The 12,541-nt window shown below is 34.1% G+C and overlaps 1 protein-coding gene across 3 annotated transcripts in view; it reads left to right on the top strand.

Annotated features, from left to right (window-relative positions):
• Nucleotides 1–12,541, top strand: part of LOC128998514 (talin-2) — a 131,338-nt gene that overhangs the window by 49,094 nt on the left and 69,703 nt on the right. For all 3 annotated transcript variants that reach the window (XM_054424683.1, XM_054424684.1, XM_054424685.1), the window contains exons 5-13: nucleotides 2,251–2,380; nucleotides 2,995–3,159; nucleotides 3,606–3,793; nucleotides 4,411–4,493; nucleotides 5,071–5,239; nucleotides 5,614–5,871; nucleotides 7,047–7,123; nucleotides 8,022–8,110; nucleotides 10,726–10,814. In XM_054424683.1, coding sequence (XP_054280658.1) covers nucleotides 2,251–2,380; nucleotides 2,995–3,159; nucleotides 3,606–3,793; nucleotides 4,411–4,493; nucleotides 5,071–5,239; nucleotides 5,614–5,871; nucleotides 7,047–7,123; nucleotides 8,022–8,110; nucleotides 10,726–10,814 — 1,248 coding nt within the window. The remainder of the gene's footprint in view (nucleotides 1–2,250; nucleotides 2,381–2,994; nucleotides 3,160–3,605; nucleotides 3,794–4,410; nucleotides 4,494–5,070; nucleotides 5,240–5,613; nucleotides 5,872–7,046; nucleotides 7,124–8,021; nucleotides 8,111–10,725; nucleotides 10,815–12,541) is intronic.

Raw genomic sequence — 12,541 nt, 5'->3', positions numbered from 1 at the left:
TTAAATGGAATTCTAACTGCTCATTTGTGGCTGGGGCTAGGTCAGGGTATGTGGGATTGGTGTTGCTATTGTTTGTTTGGAGTGTGTTTTCTGCTATTGTTGCAAAACATACGTTTAAGGAGTTTGCTATTTCGCGTGGGTCCAAGGTCGTTTTTCCATTTAGCTGAAGGCTGAGCTGATAGTTTGTATTAGTGGTTGCCTTTCTTTCATTATTTATTGTCTGCCACATTGCTTTTGATTTATTTTCTGCTTCATTAATGTATGCTACAGTTTGTTCTCGTCTTAGGTGTTTCAGTCTCAGGCCATATTCTCTCTCTTTTTCTCTTTTTTTTTCATATTTTATTTGCACATAACATTCTTTACATGTGTTACATACAGAATAGGTGCATTGTCAGAGTTAAAATTATCAGAATATAAAAAATAAAATAGTAATCAAGATGATAATATAAATTAACAAAATTGAATGATAAAACTATTCTAAACTAAAGGGGCATTGTGAAAATCTGCAATTAAATTAAAGGCTTTGTCAATTAAGAGTTCACCTATTTTATCTTTAAAATTATTTTCATTTAACAATTTATAGTTTGCAGGCAGCACATTGTACAGCATCAGCCCAGCATATAGTGGACTTTTTTCATAAAGAGTCAAATGGTGCCTTGGAAATCTAAAATTGTTTTCATTTCGAGTATTATATCTATGGTTGATTTGAATTGATTCTGGGAGGTTGTTTTTAGCTGAATGAATGCAGTTTAGTGATTCCAAAATGTACAGTCCTGTTAGGGTGTGGATTTTTAAATTTTGAAAAAGGTATTTTGCATGAACTACGTGGATGAGAGCTCGTCATAATACGGATAATGCGTTTTTGAAGCCTGAATATTGATTTGACTCCGGTAGCCTGACCCCATAAGATTATACCATACCTTCTTTCTTTCCGCTGTTTGTGCTTTGTGTTCTGTCAGGCCAGTAAGTTGTTCTATTTCTAGTGCACTGATGTACGCATTTTTCAGTCGTTTGCACTCGTCATTCCAGACCTGTCTTTTTTTTATTTTGTTTTCTTTTGAGTAGTTTCAGTGGGCAGGTTTCATTCAGTATAAGCTGTAGTGTACTGTGGAAAGAGTTGAGTTGTAGGCAAGGTTGACATCCTCTACCATTAGAATCTCATCCCATTTTTGTGTTTGTAGTTTCTCCTTAAACAGTGTTAATTCTCTATTGGTGAATAGTCTTTTTCTTTCCTTTCTCTTGACTCGGTTGTTGTTTCAAAACAGGGATGGTTTCTTTTGATTCCTCATACGATCAAGGCCCAATATATCGTTCCTTAGCACTTTTGAGATGAAAATTTTTTTCTCGCACACTAGACTTTGCCCCTGTGGCAAGCCTAGCACTTTTCGGAAGAAATAAGTAGGCCTAAATAGCTCTAAATTCGGAAATTTACAAAAGAAATTCTAGCATCGAAAGGGTTAAGTGACCCTAATTGTTTGTAGTAATCAGAAGAGTAGAAAACAATAAGAGATAGTTTTGGGTTCAGAAACTCTTTAATAGTTTCAATTTAGGAATAATTAATATTAGATACCCATACAACGAGACTTTTAGTTATTATCAAACTGGTATACTTCAATTGTAAAAAAAAAACCAATTGAGTACCATTCCATCAAAAACCATGGTGTGGCTAATGGTTAATCTCTAGATTGATTTATGTCTCTCAGAACCATAAATCAAATTAAAAATCGATTCAATCAAATATTTTTTACACATTCTTTAATGGTATCAAGCTACCCATTTTTTTTTCTTGCTTTGCAAAGGTTCAATTAGAAGGATTCCTTCTTCGTGTTCATCAGCCATCTTGTAAACCTACTTTGAGTTTTCCCCGTGCAAGTTGTTCAAGTAACATGGTTTCAAGAAAAGTATATTTTCTTCCCGTGTAGGACAACTAGTACTGTACCGGGTTGTATAGAGCACTGGCAAGATAAGATCAAGTCAGTCGCTCTTCTGGTGTTGTATGTGTTTATGTTTACATTACCATTCATTTGTCACTACAGAGAGACTATACAGACCTTTGCCAGTCTAATGCAAATTGATTACATTTTGTCAGATATAAATAAATACATGCACGTTTGGAGAGTGTATTCCACGATGTTGTGTCTACCAACAAATTCAGAACTTTGCAGATCACGTAGTCTCACCCACCATATAGACAAGTATCACTGACATTGTGTAACTATTATGATGTTGAGTCTAGGGTTGGTGTTTCAGGACTTAATTGAGTATCGGAAAAAACTACGTACATTGAGGGTCCGAATGTTAGACGGAACTCTAAAAACACTCCTCGTGGATGACAGCCAACCTGTCGCAAATCTTATGGTGGTTATCTGTACAAAGATTGGTAAGTGTTAAACAATCACTGTCAGTAAAACTTTGAAACGTCAAAAGATTTTTTCGTGATTTAAATATTGACATGGCTAACTTATAAAATCTTTTAGTTTTCAGTTTGTTTATCTATACTATTATAAAAATAAAGTCTCTATCTAACAACTCATCATGCAAAAACCACTTTTCATACAAACAGCATAATAGTACATAATATTACCATAGGCATTTCTCTTTTGACATCAAACTAACTAACTGTTTTATTCATTACTGATTCGACAATAGTTCCCCGACCACGGTAAAATGGTGATCATCTACCGTGAATTAGCGACTTAATGATCATCTGCCTCCCAATAGCAATGATGTGAATTTCCAATTGCGCAAACCCATATGGGTGTCACAATGGATTTGATTTAAAAAAATATATAAAAATTCCCATCTCGAAAAAATTCCTAAAATTAAATACATAAAAAATGGGATTCAAAGACCCATGTTACAGTGAAATGCATTTAAATTAATGCAATTTTCCATCTTTTAAATCCTAATCAATAGAAATATTCTAACAATAACAAGCCTATATTCTAACAAGCCTTGTTGCCCCCAAATTTTCTAAATTTATAATTTCAACAGGAATCACAAACCATGATGAGTACAGTTTAGTACGGGAGAGCTCAGAAGATGAGGTGGAAAACAAGCCCAACTATGGTACTCTAACCCTGAAACGCAAGAAGGAAGAAAAAGAACGTGATGCGAAGATGGAGCAGTTAAGAAAAAAGCTGAAAACAGATGATGAAGGTATTTGTAACACTTTAAATTCTAAAATAATATTTCTCTGGGAGAATCTACTGTGGTTATTAAAGTAAAGCTTCAGCGTTAATAAAAGTCTAATGACAATTTGAAACAATTCTTTAGCGTGAGTGTGTTAATGTATCTAAATCAAAACAGTATTGCTATTAATGGAACTAAACCAAGACAGTAACCTTGTTTGAATTAGTAAGATTTTAAAATATTTTTAGAAAACAATATTCACAAGCTATTCACACACTTGCGTTTATTAACACTTTTTAGATATGAAGTTTCGATGAAAGGGTTTTCACTATCAACCAATATAACTGTTCAACTCCTTTTTATCTAAAAAAATGTTCATATTTATTTTTATAGAAAAATAATGTTTAAGTGTCACAGTAAGTGGAAGATTCTAAATTCACTAATTGTTGTTAAATTATATTTTTTGTTTACAGTGAACTGGATTGATCCTTCGAAGACGCTGAGAGAACAAGGCATTGATGAGTCAGAGCCAGTTTTGCTAAAACGCAAATTCTTCTTCTCTGACCAGAACATTGACTCTCGCGACCCAGTCCAACTAAACCTGTTGTATGTACAGGCAAGGGACGCCATTTTGGACGGTACTCATCCCATCACACAAGAGGTACTTTGAGATTCTGACCCATGTTTATTAATTCTCTGTAAACTATTTTATGTTCTATTCTCACTGAGAAATATGACTTTAAATGTTTTAAACTGCCACAATATGCCATAGTTATACCACCTTATGTTATGTAAGCAAGAAATCAGCTACACAAATATTTGTGGATATTTAGGTATAACTTCAATCTATAAAACCCTTTTATCTTTTGAACGATACACAATTGACTATAACAAAATCTATGTATTTATTGCACATTGTTAAGTTTATCTTGATTATCATGAAAAAATACTGTTAAAGGATAAATCAAATACTGTATATAGAGTAAAATACCGGAAATATTTTTTCATAACAGAAATTACAGTATAAAAGAATTTATAGACTTTAAAAATATACAAATAACTCTGTTACAAGAGCAGCAGAACAAACATATTTGCTTTTTATGAAAACCATTCCATGGAATAACATAGGCCTTATTTTCCCCTGTAGTAATTGCAATCGCAAGCAATTTGTAAATTGTATTTGTAAATTGTTGAATGCATCAGTTAGACAATTATGTGAAATGTTTTGATTTATGTATTGTTAACATGTTGGGAATTTCAATTAACATTTCATTCCAGGTGGCCTGTCAGCTTGCAGGAATTCAAGCTCACATTCAGTTTGGGGATTATAATGAGGCCAAACATAAACCCCCATTCCTCGAGTAAGTTTGATGTTAACCAGTAGAAATTAACACTTTTTGTTTTTAATGTACCAACAACCTAAAACCAAATGTAACATTAAATTGAGCTTTAAATAGATCTAAAGTTAGAACTAGTATTTGTATGACTTTGAAAAACATGCCTTGTCAGATTTGTAACTCAATGTGAGGAATAAAAACTCAAGTGTTATATTTTAAAAGTAAAATGCAACGTTTCTTAAAAATATTTTTTTTCTGATAGAAAATTTGACATTATCTACAAAAAAACAACCAATCACTCTTTTATGTAGTTTTGTGTTACAATAATAAAACTACAAATTGTGTTGGAATATACATTTTTAACCTTCAAAATTCTCTTTTGTTGCTTTAAAAACATGGATTCCATTGCTGTCAACACAACCATCGAGAATGACAATCTTGACAATGTTATGGTAATTTTAAGCTTTTCTGATCTTGAATTTTAAATTTTACCAATAAATTTGGTGGATTGGAAATTTGAATTTTACCTACGGTATCACTAAACTTAAGGGGTTGACTGTTGCATACTATCATGGATGTAATTTGTGTTATGTGTTACCAGTTTGAAGGAATTCCTGCCACAATCTTACGTCAAAGTGAAAGGAATCGAGAAGAAAGTCTTCACTGAGCATGCTAAACATGTAGGTTTATCAGAATTGGACGCAAAAGTTTTATACACGAAGACCGCCAGATCTCTCAAGACTTATGGGGTCACGTTCTTCTTGGTGAAGGTAAATATTTAGCTTCAATTGTTAACTAAAGAACCAAATATTTATGAAACTATAAAAAAATATAAAGTTTTATAATATTTTGTAACTTGCCTAAATAACACCCCTTACACCGTCCTAAACTATACTTGTAGGCTTAAGCACTTCAAATAACTTTACTTTCTGTTAAACAACTGAGCGTATCACACAGCCTGTTATGGTTATCACCTAGGTTAGCTGGTTAACCTATAATATTGGTAAGGGATCCTAGGCTATGCCTATACTCACTCCAAGCCACTGAAGGTCTGATATATGCCGCAAACTTAAAATTGGACACCTTTCACTAATATTGAAAAACTCTTAACACTTGTATCACATGTTGATAAATATTATTTCAGGAAAAGATGAAGGGCAAGAATAAGTTGGTCCCGCGGTTATTGGGGGTTACCAAGGACTCTGTGTTGCGGTTGGATGAAAAGACGAAAGAGATCCTCAAGACGTGGCCGCTGACGACAGTTCGTCGGTGGGGAGCGTCTCCCAACACATTCACCTTAGACTTTGGCGATTACTCTGACCAATATTACTCCGTACAGACTACAGAGGCGGAGCAAATCTTACAGCTCATTGCTGGATACATAGACATAATCCTGAAGAAGGTAAATTGAATATGAATTAGACGAATAACTCTGATTAAATATTCTTAAGTAATTTATATCCTATATATGTTTGGAAATAGTGTAATTTTTATTCAAGAAAGTTACTAATAAAAAAGTATTAACTTAAGTACTAACTTTTGTGTTTGTCCTAAACAAAATAGGCCAGGAGCTGTTTGTCATTTTCTCCTCAGTTAATTTTCACTTTGTAGCTTACAAGATTTCTTCCCCCTATAACTGTTTATAAAATTCTCCCCTTTTGTAAAATTGTAGGCTACATTGTTTTTATGCGAAAGATTTTTCTGCAACTGAGGAGATGATGATGAAATCATTGCCATCATATTGCATGCATATTTTGTGAGGTAATGCCGGGAGACTATTATGATATCCTCTCAATCGCAGGGGACTTTCTGAGATTTCACAGTGATAGGGAATGATCATGATAGTGTGGTGATTATGGATTATAGTCATGATGACATAATAAATGAACTTGAGACCAAATTAATGATTATGATAGCTAATACTGTTTTTCTACTGCACCCTTAGAACAAGCGTTAAACACTACATAGTTATGATGAGTGTTTAGGAATAACTATTTCTTATTGTTGTTAAAGGATTACTGCAAATATTTTTGATTAGTTACTTTTGAAAATGATCATTATTGTGGCTTAGGCTAAACTATAAAGTGGGTGGTAATTTTATAAACTTAAAGCAGAAAATAATCACTAACCGACAGTCCGTAAAAATTGCAGCTTTCTCATCACTTTTGAAACAGTTCATAGAGACTCTATCAATTTGACATTCTAAGTCTATTTATTAAATATGTTGATTTCATAGGAGAAACACTGTATAAAATAATTCATAAGCCAGAACTGTTTGTTCTTTTTCTTTGAATTTGATGAATGTTTATATTATATCTCTTACGCAAAGGTTTGGCAAATTTCTATTTATCAGTTTACATGTGTTATCTGGTAAGGGTTAAGTTTTGCAAATTTACATTTGTTCATGGAATAAAAGTAGAGAGACCTTTGCTAATCAACTATACATTTTCTGAAAATGTATTTTCATATTAAAATGTTTATGCTCATTAAGTGAAGTGTAATAAATAAATGTTTAACTTTTAATTTTACACAGTGGCTCATCAAAGGGTATATTTATATTTATTTTTACTCTTTTAGAAACAGTCCAAGGACCATTTCGGCATTGAAGGAGATGAAGGGTCTACCATGGTTGAAGACAGTGTCTCACCCCTCAAGTAAGTCTCACCCCTCAATCTAAAACAAAATATTTTATTACATCTGTTTTTGTTAGCATACAAAAGGTTGTTAAACATATATCATATTTTTATTGTTTTACCAGCATCTATACCTGTGCTTCCCAAAGGGGAGAGGACACAGAAGAGAATAATGTGGTATTTAAAATCTACTGAATGAAATAGTTACATACCCATAATATTTTCTATGACAGTAAGTTATTAAAATTCTGCTTCGTTTGATTCAAATGAGGCAAAAATTTGATGCTACCTGCACTGATGCACATACAAAACTGTATATATTCAATTTGCTAGGATATACTTAACTGATAGTTTATTTGCTCTAAAACTATCTATATTGAAACTCAACACATTGTACAAAACACTGTAGGGTAGCTATAAAATCAATTAACTGATATTCACGTGAAATAAAATAGATAAGTTTGGACTCCAGTCATGAATTTTTTACTCCCCTTTACATGTGAGTCAGGAAAGCCCCTACACATACACACACATTTCACAGTAATCAAAAACCAAGAGTAATACGATACCTTTTGTTGGTGTCAAAGAACATTACCTTATTGTTAATTAATGTCTATGTTATTGAAATATTAAAACCAGAAACTGTTTAAAAAGTACAATGAACAACATGAATTTACCTGACATGTTAACAACATTCTCAGGACTAAGGCCACTTCATCTTTCACCCTATTGCGTGTCGAGTGCATTTTCTTTCACTCGGATGGTTACTTTCAAATTTATTACAGTAATTTTGGATTGACTACTTATAACTTTAAAGTATATCTGTTAATCTCGAAAGGAAATAAAATTACTATGTAGTGTCGTGAGATTTACTCAAAAATTTTCTCCACAGATTTAAAAAAAATTTTGATTGTTTCAGGGCGACTTACTTACAACATGAAACGAGCAGAGTAGCGAAAGTAAACACAGAATCAGTCGCCAAACCTGCCATCATGAGGGCTACCGATGGTGAGACACTTTATACAATCTTAAATCAGGATTTGTACTGCTCATGATTTAATGAGGAGTTAGAGAAGGAAAAGTCACTGTTTTCAATATAAAGTCAATATAAGACATACATTTTTTGATACGGCCACAGATAGTTTGTAGTTGAAATCAGGCAATTTAATGTTTTATACTTGAAGCAGTAATGGAAAAACCATAGTTTTTTTTGTATTGAATATTTTTTTAAACTGGGTTCATAGACTGGAAATTCCGGGAAAACCGGGAATTATTTCACATTTTTGCCGTGGACCATGGTAAAATCGAGAACATCATCTGCGGTCATGGTGAAATCTTCAACAGCTTCCACAATCATGGCCGTGAACATCTTCTAAGGTTAAGGCAAAATCGTGAAAATTGTTCACGGTCTCCGATACATTGTGAACATGTCTGTGTTCATGGCGAAATCTTGAACAGCTTCTGCAGTCACGGCCGTGAACATCTTTCAAGGTTATTATCAAAATCGTGAACATCTTACGCAGTCACAGATAAATTGTGAACATGATCTGTGTTCACGGTGAAATCTTGAACATCTTTTGCAGTCATTGCAAATTGTAAAATCTTCCACGGTCATGGCAAAATCGTTAACACTTTCCTTGGGAATCAAGAACATTTTTGGCAGTAGCAGTACAATTGAGAACATCTTTCGTGGTCACGGCAACATCATTGTGGATCCATCGCAACATTACCGTGAACATCACCTTCAATGATCGCTACGAAATGGTAAATTTTCACTAACGCTTTCTGGATATTTGTTCAGCTCAATTCAACCCAACTTGGCCCGATAATCATTTTTGGCCCGAACCGATCTCTTGCCCAACTGTTAGTCCGATCCGACCATAAAATATTGGAGACCCAAAAAACCTTAGTAAAGAGGTGACTAAATCACCACATGGACTCATCTCAAGGTCCAAATTAAACACCTCGTAATTATTTAAATTTTTTTTCTCTAAACAAGTTACATTCTTAGTCCTAAATTAAGGCATCAAACAGCATTAAGTATTGGCTAGAAGTTAAGAAAGATAAAATAAGAGTATTCTTCCAAACTTGTAATCTGCATGAACCTGTATAAAATACATACACTTTGATGAATAATTTCTTGTGTGATAACTTTATTGCACAATTTTTTCTCTTTGTGTGTAAAAGCACCAATGTTAAGCTTTACCAGTGTATATATCACCTTTATGTGTTTGTGAAATTTGTTGCTGCACATTCAGTTTTGTTTTGTTAATAAACTTGTAAACTTTCTGTACATAATTACTGAGTTTTAGTACCAGTGTTTTACAACAGAATAATATATATAGCAAGTCATTGAATTACTTGAAACAGAAAGTATTTTTAAACTTATTCTCATTAAACTTGAGACCTGAAATATATATTTGTAAATGCATAGAGATGTATTTGTAACACTATCGGTAGTACTCAACAAAAATAATAACTTACCAAAGACTCTTTAAGTTTTATGATCTGTGAATCTTATAACCATAATTAAAGTTATTCTTAACATTCTGTGAACACAATCCGTAATAACCTGGGAAATGCTGAATTGAAAAGTATCCGGTAAAGCAAACAATTCCAAACAAACACAAAAAAAGAAATACACAGGGGACGACACTTAAAATAAATGTTAAATTATTACAAGAGTAAATATGTTTCAAAGAAATCAACACCTTAACATTCTTGAAGAATTGTAACAGTTAAACAAGTGTGTTCTGTTATCTATTTCAGTGAGCACAAACATATGTCTGGTAAAAATTAAATATTATCTCTTATTATAGGAGTTGATTTCTAATTGAACTAGTGCAAGAAGGCAGTGAAAGATAAACCAATAGTAAGCGAGCACAGTCTGGGATAAGCTCTCCGTTTTGGTGTATCAATTGTGTGTCAAGGTGAAAATACCACAGCTGAATTTAGAAATATTAAACTGATTTGGAAAACTTAATTTTCCCTCCATCACTGTCTTTGAACATTCGGTCAAATTAAATTCAATTGCTTTTCATCACGATATGAAATAATATTTTAGTAATTTACGCAACAACTGCATAAAGATAGTGTTATAGACACAAGTAGAAAATTTAAGGTACGAGCCTTAAAGGCGAGTGCCTTAAAGACTTTTAAAAGTGTCGTTGACACTATTTACGCAAGTTGCGTTCACTACTTTATCTACGACCGGTTTTTAATTAATAATAATCACTACTCAAAACTTCTAAGAGAGGTTATGTTTTCGTTTATAACCTCTCATTGCCACTGACAACGATGCAACAACTCATTGTACCAATATTTTAATTGCACCAATCGTTAACAATTAATTTGGTAAAACTGCTGATTAGCTGAAGTTCGAAGCATTAAAATTTTTCTTCTTCTCTCTCAACCTCATTGGTCCGTTAATAATAATCTGCACCTCGGGTGAGTTGTTAAGTAAAACCATGCTGTTATGTGAAACTTTTCAATTCTAAGAACTGAACTGAAACGGCTACTTTAAACAACGCTCGTAGGCAAACATTTGAACAGTTCCCCATAACCTATTGAAGTGTTCAGTGTACATAGCGTGGCATGTTGTGTAGCATAGAAGTGTGTTTTAGGTGCAAAGCCGTACAACATGGGACATATGGGAGGAGCCCAATACACCACAGTCTCTGGGCAGATCAACATTGCTCATTCTCCGTCCACGGTAAGCTCACCCTCCCACCTGCACACTGCCCCCCCCCCCCCCCCACGACATTAACTCACCTTCCAGTCTCAATAGGTTCATCCCCTCATGTGTTGTTATCCTTCATGCAGCCAAAACTTAAGATATTAGACAATATACTTTATTGACATATTTTTTTAGGAAAGTACAATGAGGCAGATTACACAATCCAGTATAAATTGATCCTCTCTGTAGAAGGTTCTGTTTTGTAACCACACTGTCAGGGTTTTCTTCATATTGTAAGCTTGTTCCATCTTGAGGTTGTCTGGTAGTTGGTTCTGAACAGCAAACCTTTGTTAGCTGAGTTGTTCAGGGCGGTCTAAATTCTAGGCTACTTGTGTGATCGAGGTGTAGATATTTAATTTTTATTTGATGTGTGGATTCTGCATGAAGTATTGACTCTTTTTAGTGGAACGTCAATGTTAGTTTTTTCATTTAATCTCAACAGTTTTAATGCATTTTGGGTCGTGCTAAGAATCATATATTGTCTTTTTTGATACAGTGTTCTCTCCTCAGGATAGTATTGCTAGTTTACTTAACACGTTCGCCGCGGGCCATCAAATGGCAGGCGTAGCCCCAGTGCGGCGCAGCCCGCAGCGTCGAACAATCCCGATTGCCGGGTGATTGGCTCTCATATTTCGGTATGACGAATAGCAAATAACAAGCGGTGATGTCCTGTTTTATAACAAGAGTCGACGTAGTTCGCTAAACACTCACAGATAGCAGCACTGCTTGGAACGTAGCCGGTCCCATCGTATTGCCAATTGGAGGGAGAAAGACGGGACAACAAGTTGATTTTTAAGTTTGCCAGAAGGGGATTTTATGGGAAAATTTTACTACCAACCTACAAAACAACAAAAAGCAAGTCACCCACTACACGCTAACGTGGAATAGGTCTGCCTTCGACCGACGCTAGAGCAAAAACGATGATATACGAAAGGCATTGCCGAGCGTATCCGATCGGTTAAGGCAGCACCTGGACAGCGCTTGGCCCGTATCCGATCGGATACGCCCGCAGTGAACGTGTTAAGCCACTATAAATAGTAGGCCTAATCAGTTTTTGGTGCATTTAGATCACTTATGTGCATAATTGTTGTAATTATCTAGATGGTGCTGAGTTTCTTGTGTGGTGTTTTAAACACTGCTGCCATGCGAGTTTGGTGTCTATAATTATGCCAAGGTATTTCAATTTAGGTTTATCTTTTATTCCTGATAATGTTACGTTTAGATCTTAGTAGGGGTCTGCGGTGCACCGAAAAAGTCAGTACGGTACGAGCTTAATTACCGTCATCGGTTCGGTACCGGTACAAATTCGGTTCAGCCTATTTTAATAATAAATTACTTTCAGTTTACTGCAATAAAAAACCCATTAGCAGTCCCAAATCATTGACATTTTATCACGACAAGAATTGTTGTATTCAAGTACTTCCAAGAACTGTTGAGTTTTATCACTTTTATTTCTTTACGACTTTCCCTAATTCTATTTTATCATAAAAATAATAATTTTATGATGACTGTTAAATGTTATCTCTAACTCAGTCAGTATTTTCGTGAATATTCAATTTGCCGCTGGCCATTTCCTACTACCATAAAACTGTTTATGGCTACATATTAAACTTGTAACTAATCTACAATCTTATTTTATAAGTAAAAATATCTGTTATAGATATTCTATCTTTCTATTGACGAAACCACAAGCATAGTTGTTG

Source organism: Macrosteles quadrilineatus, unplaced genomic scaffold (genome assembly GCF_028750875.1).
Source record: "Macrosteles quadrilineatus isolate MER2022 unplaced genomic scaffold, UCM_ALF_1.0 Scaffold_7__1_contigs__length_78375512, whole genome shotgun sequence".
In the NCBI taxonomy this organism is placed as follows: domain Eukaryota; kingdom Metazoa; phylum Arthropoda; class Insecta; order Hemiptera; family Cicadellidae; genus Macrosteles; species Macrosteles quadrilineatus.
Note: the sequence above shows the minus strand (reverse complement) of the source record. Positions and strands in the feature narration are given on the sequence as shown.